Here is a 19,213-nt window from a genome sequence, read left to right as displayed (position 1 = left end):
TAGCTTTTCTGTCTCCATGTTTATTGGGAACCTCAAAGAAAATGAACAGAGATTGATTGACCCACCCAAACAATTCCTGATACAGAGTCATGACATGCTTGGGAATTCTGGGTGGTGAAGGGGTGGACTGTGGGGCTCAAGAACTAAGCCCAAAGTCAAAGGCATTGGGGTTGTTCTGAAAATAGAGATTCAAGAAGCCCAGGAAAATGTTCTTATCTATGAGAAGAGCACACACCGTGGGGTCCTGCTTCATGGCCTCTATCCAGAGCCGAAGTGCTGGGGTGTGGTTCACACAGCTGCAGGACAGGAAAGAAGTGTTAGCTCACCAGAAGAGGAAGGCATCAGGAAAATGGCACGTGTCACTTTTTAGATTTATGAGATACAAAAAAAGTGGGTTTCTTTGGGCAATAGAGTCATCTTAGTTACCATTATGATCAACTGAGCACAATGACTTACTGAAGGAACATCTTGCTTTTGGAATACCTGTGTGAGCTTCTGAATTGTGTAGGTTGCTATTGATTTTAACAATACAGTTAAAATACTCATAGGCTGATTGCTCAGGGGAAATTAGGTGCCTATGCCTCACTTTCAACAGAAAGGCAACCCTCTGAAAGAGACAGTCTTCTGTCCTTCTCAGATTTTACTTCAGTGAGTTTGGAAAAAAATAAAAACAAGTCATTTCCAAAACACTTTAAAAAAAAAAAAATGAATAAAACAATCATCAAACTTTAAAATAATGGAGCTGGCTGGGCTCCATTATTTCAAAGATCAGAAGTTTAGATCTAGAATATGTCACGTGGCTTGTCCAAGACAGTACAGCTGGTTAGTGGGAAATCTGGGAGTAGAGGTGAAGGTTCCCAATCTGTTGCTAATACTCTGTCCCCAGAGGAGACAAGTTTTCATGATGTTTCTGTTGAGACAGAGTTTAAGATATCTAAATGTGTTCTATCCAATCTTCCCTCAGAGACAGCCAAAGTGGGAGTTGCAGAGGACTCCTGGGTGGTATCAAGCCTGTGCATTATGAGGGTACACATGCAGCCTGACAGGGCAGGCCTGGATTCCCAAATGCCAGAATCATCCAGCACCCGCCATGGGACGGCTGGGATTAGAGCAGGTGGGGACACTCCCTCCTTCGAGAGGTGTGACAACAAAGCACATGTTCTGCCCAGGGCCCCTGCAAGCTGCCCCCCCCCCCCCATCTCCCAGGCAATTTCTTCTACTTTAAACATCCCTACACTTCCATGGTGGCCACTTCATTTGTTTGTTTTAACATCAAGCATCTATTACTTTTAAAATCATTTATTTAAAAAAATATTCCTATCTGGGGAAGCTTCCTCGGGGAACTAAGATGTGAGTAAAGTAACGGTGTCCACTGGGGGACTCAGCAGGTCCAGGTGCAGGGCCACCGAGGGAGCTGCAGATGAGTCACAGAAACCCCGTGACAAAGATTCACCAACTGCTCTCACCACTGGCCTGAGTTTGGATGGGGTGGTGAGGACAGGGCTGGAAGTACTACATACAGGAGGCTTTCGGACACAGGGTCTTATTAGCAGAAATATGGGGAATGTTTGGGTCCACAGGTAGTGGCAGAAGAGCACAGATGCATTTGAACAAGGAAACCTGATTTCATTTCACATGCATCATGAAACACGTTCAGAGGAACGGCACACAGACCATTTCAACCAGTTACCCAGTCCGACCCCAGGGAGTCATGACCACGTGGTCAGATGTCTTACTCAGCTATTCCATATACATCCAGCCGCTCAAACCAGGGCCAAAAGAGGTAATCAATCATGGAGATACAGTCTCCACCAAAGAAGATGGTGTTCTGATAGCTAAGAATCTAAAAGTTTAAACAGAACAAAAGCAAGTTAATTTACCTGCTGGCATCGTTATAGACACTAAATGCAGATACCAAATTAGCTCCCACAGAACTTAAGCTCTGATTCACCTTCTGGTGTGTTAGGTAAGTGGGTCCTCCCTTTTCCTGGGGTTCCCTCCACTCCCTTTAGGGTATACTCCTGGCCACACTCAGTCCCCTCCCTCCTTAGAACCGGGGAGGGATGGTATGACTCATCTGATGGGAGAATTTGGAAGGACAACCCAGGCAGAGGGAGCCCAGCACCACCACTACCCCCCCTTAGCCTGGAGCAGACTCCACAGAGTGCTAAGCTCTCCATGGAGAAGCTCAGCCCCTGGAGAGGGGAGGCCCTGTCTCAGGCCTACGCAGCCCATTATTGGGACAAAGGAGGGCCACACTGGGAACCCCACTTGTTGCAGTTGTGACCCCCATTCTCCAGGATCCACTTTATCTGTAACAAAGGGGATACTGTAGTCTCCACGTGCCTTCCACTTTTGCCTTATTTCTCAATCATTAAAAATGAAGGCAGGAAAGAGCGGTGCTAGTTAATGGACTCCCTCTAATCCCGCCATTGTCTTTCTATTGTATTTTCTTTTTTATTTCAGCTCTTTGAACTTCACACTTGTTGGCCACTCAACATTATCAACTTTTTACATTAAAATAAAAATTCTCATTCCCAAATGGGACAAATCAACCCAAACAGAAAACAGATAAATTCTTAACAGATAGCCAAAGACAAAAAAAAAAAAAAAAAAAAAAAAAGTAAATTTTTAAAAAGCACCTGAAAATTTAAAAAGTAAAAGTGCTTAGCAGAGATTTTTGTTGGGCCAGGTCTTCCCAAAGAGAAAGGTATGGTGTCAATTACCTAGTTAATCAGATGACTCTCTTTGACCCATGTAACTCATAATTAACTACTTTCCTATAGCTATAGATCTAGATTCCTATACCCTTTATCTTCCCATATTCCTATCTTTATCAATCACTCTTGATTTTTATACTCCAGACAGACCAGCTGTTGACTCCCTGATGCAGTCTAGGGTTGTAGCTAAGAAGGTGAGTTCTGGAGCCAGCACATGTGGTCCTGTGCAGGGTTCTACCTCCGATTCGACATGGAACCCAGGGCAACTTACGTACCCCTTCTTCCAAGCCTCAATTTTCTCATCTTTAAAATGGTGGCAATGTTACTGCTCACCATGCATGAATAAATATGAGCTCTTGTGATGACAAAGCACAGAGACCTCGGAAGATTACATCTACAGAAAGCAAATCCACCCCTGACAGAAAGGATCAGTGGGACCCTACCACCCTTCTTAGAGCAGGAGGCAAATCTTGTGGCCCTAAAGTCTCAGTCTCCATTATCTCCTGACAGGCGTCCTGAAGGTCTGAAAAAATTCAAGGTGGCATCACTTTGTTCAAAGAAACTACTGACAGGATGGTACTAAAAGAGCAGAATCTGGCCAATAAAAACTAAAAACAGGCTATTTTCAGTCATGTATAAATAGGATCTGACATACAGAGTAAAGGAACAAATTGTTCAGTTTTTATGGATTCCAGGAAGGTACAAGCCTTCTTTATGTTCAGGAATAAAAATAATAATTACCAAAACTGTTACCAGTGACTTTGAAATGCATACCTCCAGCTTATTATATTACTAGCTTTCATGGCACAAGTCAGAACCATATCTAAATGGATCAACTCTGGAATTTCTGTATAACTCTTGTGCTCTACAGAGCAGAGGTGCTTTGGGGAAAGTCCTTGTTCCAAAGAAATCATATACAGACATTTAATGGAGCCCATGATGGGCCGTTTGGTCAAGTAATAAGATATTTTGAAAATGAATAATTGCTTAGTGATTGATATTTATTTAGTATATGTTTCTAAAGCTTTTCACTTGCTCAAAGCAGTATGCCTTTAAATATATATGATCTTGTAAATATGATCAATCTGTATGTAAACACTCATAAAGTAATTCAAGCCCTAACAAGGCATGTTGTATAATAAAAAGTCAAGGTGAGCATATGGATGAAATGGCAGCTTCTACCCCATCCCCGAATACATATACACATTCCTTCGCACTTTTCTTAAATCCAAGCGTGACTTGAGACCACTCGCATCAAGATCCTTGGAGCTCTTGATTCAGCTGCCTCAGACAGACATTTCTCCACCAGATTTCTCACAGGGCAAGTCTAAAAATCCCAGCAGAATATCTGTCTTCCTATAAACTAGCACAAAGCGCCAGCTCCTTCACAGTCACATCCCAGTGATATAAGAGGACATACTGGCCAGGCCTCCTCAGAAGTTTATTGAAGTCTTAGGACCCTCAGTAGGAGAGCTCCCTTCTATGCAAACCTGATAACTTCCAAACATGTGAAATAAATATTCCCCTTGGAATCACAGAACATCAGCACTGGAAGGGCCACTGGAACTCATCTAGTGTGACATACTCCCCCATCCGTTTTACCATTTTTTTATACCATGCTCATTACACAAAAGATCAGAGGTGCAGTGCAAAAGAAGTGTACAATAAAATATTAAATATGAAAAATCATAAAATGCTAAGATCTAGGAAAATAAAAGTTAGGACAGAAGGTCAGAACAAGGAAGGAAAATGATATCATGATACCAAGCCAGGAGTCCTGCAGAGTTCCTTAAAGCTTTGAGTTTCCTGGTAGCAGAGGTGGAGAGGAAAACATACCAGAGAGCTGATTCTTGTCTTTCATATGGAAGCACAGAGACTCTATCGGCATAGGAAACTCAGTCCCAGGGAGGTAAAGGGACCCTCTGGTTAGTGCCAGAGCTAAGACAAAAACACCATTCTCCTAATTCCCAGACTAGTGTCCATCCCTGTGTCATTCCACTTCCAATGTGTGTATGTATGAGGACTCTAATCACAGAAGCTTCTTCGAGTCTCTTGTGAATTCTCTGCATGCTCTTTAAATTAAAGTAACAGTGCCCAGCTAGGAGTGGTTCAGTGGTTGAGCATCGACTTAGGATCCAGGAGATCAGGGTTCGATTCCTGGTCAGGGCACATGCCTGAGTTGTGGGCTTTATCCCCAGTCAGGGGTGTGCAGGAGGCGGCCAATCAGTGACTCTCTCTCATCATTGATGTTCTGTCTCTCTCCCCCTCTCCCTTCCTCTCTCTGAAATCAATAAAGATATATTTAAAAATAAATGAATAAATAAGTAATAGCAAAAAGCTTAGAATCAGCAGATCCTGAAAGCCTCTTCTCTACAGCCAAGGATTGGCCCAGCTCTGCTTCCCAGGGAGAACTCTCTCCTCAGTCCTACTCTTGCTCCCCTCTCAATCGGGGGCCCTACCAGAGCACCTGACAGGGAGGCGAGACACCCACATTCTCATGGTTGAAGAGCTTACCAGAATTCTCTCCCATTGATAAGAAAGTCATCAGGCAACTTGACTCAAAAAGTTCTGTGTTCTCAGTTTAAACTAGTCCCCTGCTTACAGTCAGTGAGCTCCTCTGACAATTTTTAGGATAGTGAGAGGTAAAATAAACTGGCAGTCTTAAATCCCAATGTCTTATCTTTCCTAAGTGTTTTGTCATCAGAAACAGAATAGGAAGCTGCTGCTGCTGTACCTGGCCCCACTTAGCAGTGGTTATGTTAATATCCATCGTCATTTTTAAAAACTCTATTTGAGTTCTGTCACCTGCCTGCCACATGTAATGACGTTGGCCATTCTTCATATTGAATAGCTCCTCTCACAATGGAATCCCTCACTTTCAGAGCTATTGTCCTTGGCATCACCAAGGAAGGCAAAACAGCCTGCTTGGAGAAAACATTTTCTTCCAAGGCCCCAGACATCCTTCATGAGGCCACACATGGGGAGGAGACTGAGGCTCTGGCTTCTAGCCCCTGGGTTTCCCAAAAGTATTAATACATCTTCAATTCAGGCTTAAGAATTGAGATATTGGGGGGGGGGGGGCCACCATTTGATGTTCTGGAATAATAGAAAATCTATTTTTTAATTTTTCTGTTCTCCAGTTCATTGAAAACAACTACAGAGGGGTCCCCTGCTTTTGGATTTGGTAAGGGATGAAGGGTGAGCATGCAAACGGAGAGCAAGGGGCCGTTAGGTTTGACGAGGGTACACTCTCTCACTCCGAGGGGGAAAAGCCTGGAAGGAAGGTCCCCTCATCTTCTGCGAAGGCCTCTCGGGCTCCCCCAGGGGACGGAAAGGAGGTTCGCCCGGAGCCGAGTGGAAAGATGCGGCGCCGCGGGGCTCCCCCTTGTGGCCGTCCGTGGCGAGGCGCGCGGGGGGGCACCCCAGGAGCTTCACCAGGCAGGAAGGAATCTGCGAAGGATTTTGTGGACAAGCAAGATCATGAAGCCCAGACTTCCTCAAGCCAGGCACTCTAAAAAGCCTCAGTCTGCAGCCTGGGCTCTCGGGTGCAGCTCCAGAACTGCCTGCCCTGCACCACCATCATTTACACCATTGCCAAGGAACCCCGGCCTCTAGGGAAGGCAGACAGGTTGGTGGCTCAGAGTGGGTGCTGCTGTCCTCGCCGCAGGAGGGATAAAGTGGTTTTCCTTGATGGAAATAGTTCTTAAGAAGCAGAACCTCCTTGCCCCTGGCCAGGTCGCTCAGTTGGTTAGAGCGTCGTCCTGATACACCAAGGTTGCGGATTCGATCCCCCATCTGGGCACATACAAGTCAACCAATGACTGCATGGATGGGAGGTGCAACAAATTGATTCTCTCTCTTTCTCTCTCAAATCAATCAATAAATTTTTTTTAAAAGAAGCAGAACCTCCTCCCCCCCTCCCCCCAAAAGACACAAAGCCATCTGCCAATAAATCAGAATTCAGGCCCTTATCCAAAAGCAACAGTAAAGTACTCAACTCCAGAGCAGAAGTCTGTTGAGTTCATAAAAAATAAGAGGAGATTCTCAAGATTTCTAATTTCAGGTCCTTAATGTAATGACATACAGCTGATTCCCTGTAAAACAAATCAAGGGTATAGAACAAACCAAGTACAGATAAAATCATTTCTCCTCTATAAAGAAGCCTTAGTAGTGTCTGGTAGAACATGCTCCATCCTGCTGCTTGTCATTTAGGACCTTTAGTCCCCTGTGAAGATTCAAAATGCATCTTGCCAACATTTGAGGATTAAAGGACCACCCTGAAAATTCTACCCTGGAATCCTTTTAATGGGCTTAATTTGTCAAAATATATTTGTAAGATAGTTGGAGGGGCAGCTAGTAGGGCAATGCTTGACAAGTCAAATATCTTTAAAGTGATGGATGGTGGGTGAAAAGACAAATGAATATTTATTGAATCTCTGAAGGGGGGGAGGACCTCCTGTGTATAAAAAGAGTGGAAGAAATCACAACAGGAAAGACTTATGGCACAGTGTTTTTTTAATGTTATATTTCTATATGTACAAAAAAGATAAGCCGAATTAAATGTTGTAACAAAAGAAAACAAAAATGCGTCTTAAAAACAAGCAAATATCTTTTATATACAGGAAACTCTCTAAAAGGAACGTTTACAAATCAGCAAGGAAAATCAGTAAGACCTGGACAGACAGATGGCTAACAGACCATTTTCACAAGAAGAACACTAAGAGATGGCATACTTTGGGGGAAACATCCCACTTCGCTAGCAATCAAAGAAATACCCATTATATCAACAATGAGAAACTACTCTTTCTCTCCAAAACAGGCAAATATCTTTTTTAATGACATTTCCCAATAGTGAAAAGGGGATAGAGCAAAGGGCATTTTCATATACTGCTAGTGGGGGGGAAAACAGCACAAGTCTTTGGGGAAGGAAGTGGCTCCGGCCTGTAAAGTGTCCATGCCCTCTGACCTGGTGATTCCACTCCTGGACAGCCAACCTAAGCATATATTCTAAAATAGAAAAAACGCTTTTTATGCAGCAAAGCTGCTGTTCCTACAGCATCATTCATAATGGTAAAAGGTGCTGGATAAAAATTTGATGGTTTATACATATGGCAAATTATGCAGAATGAAGTTATTTTTTTCCATTAAAAAATTTACACACATGCTCTTCCCATCAGTGGCCTGAGGTGACCTCTGAAAGTGGTTCACTATGCACTTGACTCAGAAAACCCCACAAAATCATGCAAATCGAGAGGTTCAAATCTTCCTGTTCACTTTAAGAACACTCGGGAAACTGCCCAGGCCATCAAGGGTATGCATATCCAAAAAGCCACCAAGTATCCTTTTCATTAAACACCACTAGATGCTGCATGACAGAAAAGACTATGCCAGAGAGTTTATCATAATAGGAGGTAATGGTATCAAATTAAAATGCCTACTCTACACACTCCAGTAAGCCTCACACCAGTCCAGTGTCCACTGTGCACAAAGTGGGGCGGGGCTCAGAAAGACTCACCTTCAACTACCCACATCAGCACTGTGAGTGCGAAAGAGGCCACCCCAAGCTTAGGATCCCTAATTCTAAAACCAGAGTTCGATCTTCTGTACCACATGATCTCCAAAGTCCTATGAGCTGCAGTAAATGTCACACCTTTTAGAGAAAACAAATGACTAGTTATTGGAATGTGGCACCTGTAGCTGACCTGTCCTATGTGACTAGAAAAAAAGTGACTCCAATAAACACTATTTGTGGCCGGCCCCACTGTTTGTCCTGGGCACACCTACCAACCCCACCATTATAACTACAGAATGGTATATGTTGCTTCTGTAAAGTGACACTCTCTTGTGCAAGAGCTTTCATACTTCTGTTTGAAAGCAGCAGCCCCCCTCCCTCCCCAAATGCTCTTATTCAATGTTTTGTTAAACACAGTGTTAAAAGCAGGGCTGTTCTGGGTGAGGCAGTACCTAGAACCACCCACCAGGCCTCCCCTAGGTGGGGGTTCTGCTGCAGAACCCAGAGGCTCTGAGAGCACACCTTTCAAAACACTCCCTTGTTCCATAATTGTGGAAACCAAGGTACCAAGAGATCCAGAAGCTTGCCCAAGGTCCTGGAGTCTGGTAAAGCCAAGCCTAGGATCCAAGACTCTACCATGTCACACTGCCTGCTCATAATCAAGACCACAATCTGTGGTCTCAGGGCCAAAGCTTGACATTTCTTAAATATGACTATTCATCATCCATAAATACTGCAACTGTACAAATCTAAGACAGGCAGCTGAAAGTGTAAATAAATGTAATCTGCTTCTGCTTGATAAAGGTAAAATGGAAGAATATTAATAATCAGCCTTCTTTTAAGGAATAAAAATAACATTTCCTGGCTGCCAACAGAGTTACAAACCACCCATAAAGGGAACACAGTTTCTGGAACAAAGATAAAGGCAAAAATCCACCTTCCAGATTATTCTACAGGGAAGGGGTAGCCCTATTACTATCCAGTTAATGAAGGATCTGCTGGCAGAGACTGCTCCTTGCCCACTCATAGCCACATTCCCCTTCTCTTAATTACGGAACCCTGATTTTATTCAGGGTGTCCTACTAAAATACTAAATTTCCCAGCCTCCCCTGCAAATAGTTATGACCCTACAATTAAGTTCTGGCTGATGAGATTTAAGTAGTCATTGGGTAGGGCTTCTGGGAAAGCCCTTTAAAGGAACACGGTCTTTTGCCATTTTTTTTTTCCCTTTCTGTCCTCCTTTCTGCAGCCTGGAACTTGGATGTGATGGCTGCAGTTCCAACAGCTAGCTGGTCATTTTGAGGATGAAAGCCTTGCACAAAGGATGACAGAGCAGAAAGAGAAAGAGTCTCAGTCCCTGGTAATTTCATGAAGAAGCCATCGAAATAGACCTGAAGTGCCCTTACCTCTGGCTTTTGTAGGAGAATAAACCCTTATAAGATAAATTTACAGTAGTTAGGTCCCTTTTACTAGCAGCCAAACACAATCCCTAACCAACACAGACCTTGACCTCATTGGCAGAAGCTACAGAAGCCATGCGGAGGCAGTTAAGGAACATCCTGACGCTGGGAAAGGAGGAAATTCATCACGTGCCCTTCCTGACTTCCCTGCCAGATTTCCAAGAATAATTCCAGAATGGAGTAGTAGAGAGCAAGCACCTACAAGTTAAAATCAGATAACTAGTAGCTGAACTAATCAAAGTCGGGCAGAAAGAATAAGTCTATGAAAGCAGAGGGCGTCAGGGTGACCAGGTTAGCGACCCCTATCTCTTCTTACATTGGATCTAAGCAGAGAGGGGCCCCTTTTGTACCTCTTCAAGGTTGCAGAATTCCTCACGAAGGGCTAGCTTCAGATCATAGCATTCTTTCCCGCATCTCAATGCTACCAGACACTCCTTGGTCAAATGTGGGACCTAATCAGAGGACACAGGTTTCTTAGTGAAGTCTGAGCGAACTCCTCACTACTGCTCTGCCTGAAAATGCAGCCAAAGCTTTGTCCCTCCAGCTTAACAGGCCCACACCCACATCCAGGCTCCCCAACTCGCTCTGAGGGGTATCTTTAAGGTTCCAGGAACCCACTTGTCATGGCACCCTGGTAAAACATGGTGCTTTAAAAAAAGAGTTCTGGAATGCTTCTTACTTGATCAGCTACTTCCCTGCTGTACAATCTTAGGTAGACACTTAACCTCTCTAAGCCTTAACCTCTCTCATCTGAAAAATGGATACAGTAATAGTACCTGCCTTAAAGGGCAGTTGTAAGGGTCACATGAGTTAACCTTTATAAGGTAGTTATAATAGTGCTTGGCACATAATAAGTGCTCAGTATATGTCCGTTGTTTTTATTTCATTTCAAAGAGAACCATCTTAAAGTTTCTCCATCATTTTTTCTCCCACTACCAGCAGGTGCTGCCCCCTTTTGTCTCTTCACATTTCCTGGACAGTTAGCACTCTTGCTCCCCAAAAAAGAGCAGTCCCCTTCCATGCATTGACATCTTTATACCCCAATATTGTTTTAACCTGAAACCTTAGCAATCTTCCCTTTAAAGCATCACCAGTTTTCAGCTCTTTCAATGTGCCTATCTTAAGTCACACAGTCATAACCGGGCCACCATCACACCTCTGGAGACTGCTGGTTCAAATGGCAAAGCACCTGTCAGTAATATCAGAGGTGATGGGTCTACCATAATTGCATGCCAATTAGTATCCTGAGGTGCAAGTAGTATCAAAACAGAACAACTTCACCAAGGATTTGGCTTTAAAAATGAACTGAAGTTTGGGAAAGACATATAAAGTAAGACAGAGTGTAAGTGGCTTTTTAAAAAATTGAGCATACCTTATAGAATAGCTCCAATAACATCTTTTGGCGAGCTCGCTCATAGGGGTCATATGGATACAGCTTCCTTCCAGGATAAGCGTCATCCAGGTACTCACAAGCGATCACAGATTCGTAGATCAGCTGACATTTGCTATTTTCCAGGACAGGAATTTGGCCAAAAGGGTGCTTTGTATAGTACCAGTCAGGCTTATTTCTCAGGTTAATGTTGATAACTTCATGTCTTAAAAAGCAAAGGGAATGGGGGGCGGGAGGGTGGAGGAGATCAGTGGGGCAAAAAAGGGGACATCTGTGATACTTTCAACAATATTTTTTTTAAAAAAGCAAAGGGAAAGCAGGACAACAAAAATGAGAGGCTTACACAGGCAGACACTCATCTTGAAAGCAGAAGTAGTCAACTTATAAAATTTAAATTTGCAAAACATTTTAAAAGTTTAGATCTTTTACAAAGAAATATATATAGCAACAGCATTGTCTTCATTCCTACAGATGTGTTAATGTTTTCTAAGCCTTGTCTCATCTGCTCGTGCAATTTCCAACTCCAGGAGGTTGAATTTCCTACCCAGTAGTATCACCGCTAGGAAGGAGCAGAGCCCAGGAGTCTGACTCAGAGCTCACACACATAACCACCACACTACAGAGTTTCATACATTTTAAAGCTTGAAAATACAAATCTGCTATTAACGGGTCACAACAGAATATCGTAAATGTCAGCAGCTACGAGCACAAATTCTGGCGTCAGACAGCGTGGGCTCTGGACAGTCTAGCTTGTGACCTTGGCTAAATTCCTTAACTTCTCTGTGCTTAGTGTCATTAATCGTAAAATGGAGGTAGTAAACGTACCCATGTCTTGGCATCATTGTGGGGATCAAATAATATATATAAAGTGCTTAGTACCTAGTGGTGCAATAACTTTTTTTAAAAAGTTTTTAATCCTCACCTGAGGATATGCTTATTGATTTTAGAGAGAGAGGAGGGGAGAGAGAGAAAGAAAGGTCAGCGTGAGCGAGAAACACCAATTGGTTGCCTCTCATACATGCCCTGGCCAGGGATCAAACCCGCGACCTGTTTTGGTATACAGGGTGATGTTCCAACCAGCTGAGCCACGCTAGCCAGGGCACAATAACATTTTAAATTCTTATTATTATTACTATCAGAGGTTCGAACATATAAAGTTACTAGGGCACTCACATATGTTTAAAAAGATCAAAGGAAACAAATGAGACTACCCTTTGCTCAGTCAAGGAGATTGTCTTAAACCCTGAAGCAATGGTTCTCAACTGGGAGAACCCAGGGGTATATGGCAATGTCTGGAGACATTTTTTGGTTGTCACAACTCAGTGAGAGAGGATTCAACTACCATCAAACGGGCAGAGGACAGGAATGCTGCTAAACAGGACAGCCCTTCCCCTCCCCCCCACACACCCCCCAAAGAATTATGAGGTCCAAAATGTGAGTAGTGCCAAGGTTGAGAAACCCTGCCCTAAAGAAATATTTAGGCCTGGCCAGGTAGCTCAGTTGGTTAGAACATCGTCACAATACCCGGACGTCGCAGGATGGATCCCAGTCAGGGCACATGCAAGAAACAACCAACGGCTCAGCTGGTGTGGCTCAGCTGGCTGAGCATCATCCCAGGCAGGTCCCGTGCACGGAGAGGTCACTGGTTGATTCCTGGTCAGGGCACATGCCCGGGTTTCGGGCTCAATCCCCAGGAGGGGGCGTGCAGGAGGCAGCTGATCAGTGATTCTCTCATCATTGATGTTTCTCTCTCTCTATCCCTCTCCCTTCCTCTCTCTCTAAAATCAATAGATATATTTTTTTAAAAAAGTAACCAATAAATGCACAAGTGAAACAACAAATCAATGGCTCTCCCTCTCTCTCCCTCTCTCTCAAGTCAACAAATAAAAATTTTAAAAATAAATATTTACATTAGTTCATAAACTGCCAACTTGTCACTCTGAGTAGAACATCAGGCTATTGCTATTTTAAATAGGTAGCCTAGAGCTAACTAGAATTGAGCAAGACAGAAGAATCTGGAAATATATGCCACGTACTATACTCAACAAAGTAGAATTACATAATTTTATTTAATGTCTCTATATTAAATGTCTCTGCATTTCTCTGACATGAATCTGAAACTCTGAAGTCGTCCCCTAATGACGGATTCTCCAAGACAGGAGTCAAAAGCCTGGAGTAACACATTCTCAACACTTTAGTTTAGAGGCCAGTGGCACCATGCAGTCCCCATTCCCGCAACTGGGCTCTGCCTTCCAAATCCAGACCTGCAGGACTTGTCTTGCAAAATTCCTCCTGGGAAGGTATGCACCCATTTCCTCAGGTATGTCTGAACCTTCAAGACACCTCTTGATAGCAGTCCCTTCTATTTCATTGTTTGGAACTATTTGTTCATTCATTCAAAAAATATTTTTTAGCACCTACTATGTACCAGGCTCTCTTCAAGCCTATGGACAAAAAAGACAAAAGTCCCTACCCTCAACAACTTACATCTGGAGGGAAGGAGTGGAGGAAAGAGGGACTGAAAAATATGTTGGGATGTAGTGCACAGAGTTGATGTAGTGCAGCCTCTGCTGTGCCCTTCCTAAACCACCGTTACTGGGGGGAACCAGCTCACCAGAGCCATCGAGCAGTTTACTCCAAGTTGTCCTACGTTTCCTGCAGACACGGCCGCTCACTAAAGAACCTGCCCTTTGCTAACCATTTATCGACTGTGCCTCAGAAGAAAAGCACAGGGAGCCCCAGATTTTAAACATCCCCCTGTGCCTGTAGGGCGCCCACCTTCCGTTTCTCACCTGATGCCTTTGGCCAGAAGGACCAAGCGAGTCCTGTGCGCGAAGGGACAGAACCTCATGCTGTAGACACGGATCAGGCCCTCTGGGACCGGCCCTGGGGGGACACTTCCTGGGGGCAGGGACCAAGAGGTGGATTAGCACAGGGGAGAGAGGGGCTCACTCTCCTCCCTGAGACCTCAAGAAGGCTGTGCGTGCAGTCTCCAGACAGGACACTTTTGTACGTGGCTTTTGCGCAGAGGAAGCCTTCAGGTCCCTCCCCACCGCGCTGGCCTGGGGACTGAGGCCCAGTGTCTCCATCCCGCCTCAGGCATCAAGGACTCACCTTTCCCCAAGGTCTTGCTCTCATTCTCAGTCATGTTTTCCAGGTATCTGCTCAGCGACCTACACTCCACGCAGCAGCGGCCCGGGGTATCGCAGATGCGGTGGCCCCGGGGCTCGCAGCCGCAGCCGCAGGCTCCGGTGCGCCGCCCCACCTGCCCAGATTCAGTGTTTAAGGGACAGGGCTCTGGTGGGACAGTGGGCAAGGGATCTGGGACACAAGCTAGGTAGGATAACCTAACCTGGAGAGACATCGCCCCAGACTTGTAGGAGTAGGCGAAACAAAACAAAACACCTGAAAAGTACCCCACTTTGAACACGTGGGTACAGCCTTCGTGGGGCCTCTGTGAAGAATGGGCATTTAAAACTCCAGCATGTATCTCAAGGGAGTTTAACAAAAACCGACCAGGGTAATGCTAACCTTTTCTCTCCCATTTTAAGCCCTCCCTCCTGCATCTCTAAGACAATTGGCCATATTCTCTGTATAATGAGAACTTAAAAAAAAATAAAGCCAAACTTTTTCATGATATAGCCGATAAGAAGAAAAACTTGTTAGTGTTGAGATCTGGCTTGACCCTGAGAGTCTCCTTACATTTTGTGCCTGAGACACCTCAACAGCTTCAGCCCTGTTTGTGAGATTGCAACCAAGCTATGAAAAAAACCGGCAATGAATTCAAAACAAGATACCCAGAGGCAAAGAAAAATTTACAAGCCTTCCCCATCCCCCAGCAAAAACTTCAGAGAAGACCCTTCATAATGCTAAGGACACACTGTCAACAGCCCAGCAATGCAGGGGCCACTTCGGTAGCTCTTCCATCTACATTAGGTGAGGAGCTGTCCTTTGCTCTGACCCTAAGAAGCTGAGATCCTGAAATTTATAAGATGGAAAGATAACTTCTTTGATTTTACAGGATTGAGCTGAAATACGAATTACTTATAAATGCATTTTATAGGGTTGAAAAGTAAAGATGGAAAGTATATGTTTCACTCATTCTGACTAAATGATTTCTATGGATTACTTTATTTGATTCCAACAACTACTCAGTTAGGCAACTATTATTATTCCTATTTTACAAAACAGAAAATATCCTCAGGAAAATAAAATTATTTGCCCAAAGTGACCAGCTAGCAAGGTTGAAGAACTTTACAAGTCCAAAGCCTGACTCAATGTCTTGGCCTTTAAAGCTGCTTAACAGTGTGGAAAGGAAATGATTTAAATCCTGGAAAAGATATAGCACATAATTGCTGCTCAACAAATGTTAACTGAATCTGAATATCTTTTATTAAAATGATACAACCTAGTGATGTAGCTGATGAATGGACACCTTTTGTCTTCTGAAATTCCAAATCTATCCAGAAGTTCTTGGTTACGTGTTAACATTTTTTTCCTACTGAACAGGAATCTTTGAAAGTCTTTGGAACAGTGACTCGACTACATTTTTTTGCTAAGACATTCAGTGGGTTTACAAGATTGGGGAATGGCAAAAATGTCCTAAGACATTTTCTCTGAGAAGAAATTGCATATATGTCAGCAAGAAATCTGGTGTTGGAAAAGACACTGGTTCTTTCTTTGCCCTGCTGACAATTTTGCATTTTGGAAAATAAATAGGATGACTATATCCTGGAACTAACTTTAATCAAGAAGGACACACTGAATGGTGAGGAGTTTACATTAGGGTTCACTCTTGGCGAATTTCATGTACTTTTCATGTCACAAATTATGATTCTTCTCTTGATTTTTTCAACCATTTAAAAATATAAAAAACCATTCTTAGCTCTTACACTTTACAAAAACCAGCAGTGGGCTGGATTTGGCTCTCTGGCCTGACTTTGCCCACCCTGGAGTATAATGACAATGAATGAATGAACTATTAATGGCTGAACTGGAAATCTATGCTAGAAGGAACATATTTCCAAGATTTCTTCCCCTCATTCCCACTTTTTAAAGGAAACCACTCTGAGAGCTGGTAAATGCTGCTTATTAAAAGTATATTTGTGTGCCCGGCCAGGCGTGGCTCAGTGGTTGAGCATCGACCTAGGATCCAGGAGATCACGGTTCAATTCCCAGTCAGGGCACATGCCCAGGTTGCAGGCTGCATCTCTAATAGGGGGCATGCAGGAGGCAGCTGATCAATGATGACTCTCATCACTGATGTTTCTGTTTCTCTCCCTCTCCCTTCCTCTCTCTGAAATCAATAAAGATATATTTAAAAATAAATAAAGTATATCTGTGTATGAGAAGTCACATTCTAAAATGCAAGTCTATTTGGTGCAGTTAGGGGGTAATAGACAAAGGAATGCAAACAGTTCTTCCTCTGAAGGGAAACAATATAATGCCAAGGTTCTCACTTGGCACTAAACTCAAACCCTGGCTTTGGCACTTAGTCAAACTATCTCTCACCTCTTTGACCTTCATCTTCCTCACCTGTAAAATGAAAATACAAATAGTACCTTATTGATGGGTTTTGAATATTGAATGAAATCATACAGGTGATCCTCAGTATAGTAAGAACTCAAAATTAATGACTAATACGAATAAATAAGAACACATTTTTAATAGCATAGTGCATTCCAATTTTGCATCCGTAAAGATGAAATGCACTGCAATTCAGCTTTGCCAAGCATACTTAGAATTAGAATTCAACTCAGAATATTCATTTCACCAGTTACCAATTAAATGCCAGTTGAATGGGTTGAATGCTGCAGGTTACATTTCAGTAATGTGGTTTTTAATCTTACCACTGAACACTATGGTTTCCCTGGAAAGAGTTTAAGTATGACCTTTAAGCTTATCCCTACTTCCTTTTAAAGACCCAATAGGTACCTCTTTGAAATCCTCTTTGCAAATGTTCCTTCATTGTTATTATATCATGTTTACACCTCTATTATACTGACTCACTCAAGCAAGAAACAAATGGTAACCAGGCCATATTAAACCTACTCCAAATTGGTTTCCAGCTACCTGAAATATAATGAGATCTATTTGAAAATGTGGGGATCTTCAGTCATGGGTAATAAGAACTTAAGCCTTCTTGGAAAAGAACATCACCACAGAAATAATTTCTTCACTCTATTTAACTAAGTCTGTTTTGAGAAGTGGAGTTTGCATTCTTCAGTTTTTCAAAAAATTTTTCTCATACCTATCTCTGATAGTGGCAAAAACTGGAGGACATTCCTCTTAGTATTTCAGGAATCTAATTTACATGAAAGATTACTGGGTGTTCAGATATTGCTCAATAGTTCAAAGAATGAGGTAAGGAAAAAAGGTCTATTTTCAAATGGACCTAGAATCAGGACTTGTTTATAGGAAGTTAGGGCCCTAGGGAATCCTGTGTTCTAATGTCCTTGGAACTTTTTTTTTTTTCCAGTTTTGAGATACAATTGACATACAGCTCTGTATGTTTTCAATGTGCCCTGCATAATGACTTGGCACACATATACTGTGAAATGATTGCCACAATAATGGTTACCACTTCCTCAGATAGTTACAAAAGGTAATTTTTCCACATGGTGAGAACTTTTAGGATCTACTCTCTTAGCCACTTTCAAATACACCATACAGCAGTGTCAACTATAATCATCTTGTTGTGCATTACATCCCCAGGACTTATTTTAGAACTGGAAGTGTGTACATCTTGACCACCTTCATCCAACTCCCTCCCCACCCCACACCCACAAATCTGGGACATATAAAATAAAGAGTATTGTCAACTAAAGTAGTCAGAGGAAGAACTTCATCTTCCCAGAGATGAGGAGTCAAAAGGAGACTTTTTGATTTCTGAGTCAAGTCTGGGGCCCAGTGCTGGGAGCTCCGCAGACAGCAGTAGCCTGAGCTCCAGGGCAGCCCCACTCCCTCCTGTTCTCGCCTTCCCCTGGGTCAGCAAGAAAGCCTTCAGTCCAGTGAGGTCCGTTAGGAAAAACCGCCTTTTGGACCACAGCCTGGGCATCTCCAGGAGCAAAACCCAAGGAGACGATCGGATGAGCCTGCTGTACAACATGAACAACTGCTACTCCAAGGCTCAAAGAGCTGGTGCCCAGCATCCACCAGAACAAGGTGAGCAAGATGGAAATCCTGCAGCACGTCATCGGCTACATCTGGGACGTGCAGATTGCCCTGGACTTGCACCCCACTATTGTCAGCCTACACCACCAGCGACCTGGGGCAGAGCCAGGAATCCTGGACACTGTTCACCACCCTAAACACAGACATCAGCATCATGTCTTTGCAGGCTTCTGAATTCCCTTCCTGAGTTCATGTCAAATGACAGCAAAACACCCTGTGGCTGAATAAATGGTGTTCATGACTTTTTTTCTTTTTCCTTTGCACAACAACAAATCCACAGGAACTTATTTTTCAGCCATTTCACCAGGAGGACAAGTTGAAAGGACCTTTTTTAAAAATGGAAGCAAAACTAAGAAGGCTCAGATCATCTTCCCCAGGGTGTTTCTGACCCAGACTGTGATATTAGTTATTTATGGAAAACACTTTTAATGCCCTTTCTGCGGTTGGAAGGTTTTCTTTATATATACTATTCCCACCATGGGGAGTGAAAATCTTAAAACACAAGGAATTGTCCAGTTTAAGCAGACTTGCATTTTTTTCAAAGGTGGAGCATGAATACCAGAAGGATTCAGTATTCAGTTACTTAAATGAAGTCTTTTGGTCAGAAGTTACTTTGATGCAAGCCTCCTGAATGCTGTATATATATTTACATATAAATATGTATATATATTGAGTGAAACCTTGCGAACTCTATTTATTAGTTTTCTTGCATAGTGGCAGACATGTATATTTCTGCATACAAAGTATAATGATGTACTTATTCATGCTAAACTTTTTGTAAAAGTTTAGTTGTAAACTTAACCCTTTTATACAAAATAAATCAAGTGTGTTTATTGAAAAAAAAAGGGGGGGAGACTTTCTTTTTTAAGTACTCGATTCTGCTTTCCTAGTTCTATTTCTCTTTACAGCTTACAAAGAAAAAAAAATTTAAAAACATTTCGGTATAGTTACATTTGTA

General features: G+C 43.0%; 1 protein-coding gene and 1 pseudogene across 1 annotated transcript; one reads left to right on the top strand and one right to left on the bottom strand.

Annotated features, from left to right (window-relative positions):
- GSTO2 (glutathione S-transferase omega 2) lies at nt 1-14,329 on the bottom strand. Its single transcript, XM_016212113.2, has 6 exons — nt 14,197-14,329; nt 13,875-13,983; nt 11,065-11,287; nt 10,043-10,144; nt 1,737-1,843; nt 1-296 (listed from the first exon to the last, which is right to left on the bottom strand). The coding sequence occupies exons 1-6, from the start codon at nt 14,228-14,230 to the stop codon at nt 137-139; spliced, it is 735 nt and encodes a 244-aa protein (XP_016067599.2). The 5' UTR covers nt 14,231-14,329; the 3' UTR covers nt 1-136.
- Nucleotides 14,330-17,654: 3,325 nt separating this feature from the next.
- Nucleotides 17,655-18,479, top strand: LOC107536414 (DNA-binding protein inhibitor ID-2 pseudogene; annotated as a pseudogene).
- Nucleotides 18,480-19,213: the final 734 nt, after the last annotated feature.

This window comes from Miniopterus natalensis, chromosome 14, assembly GCF_054644295.1.
Source record: "Miniopterus natalensis isolate mMinNat1 chromosome 14, mMinNat1.hap1, whole genome shotgun sequence".
Classification (NCBI taxonomy): domain Eukaryota; kingdom Metazoa; phylum Chordata; class Mammalia; order Chiroptera; family Miniopteridae; genus Miniopterus; species Miniopterus natalensis.
This window is presented reverse-complemented; position numbering and strand designations above follow the sequence as displayed.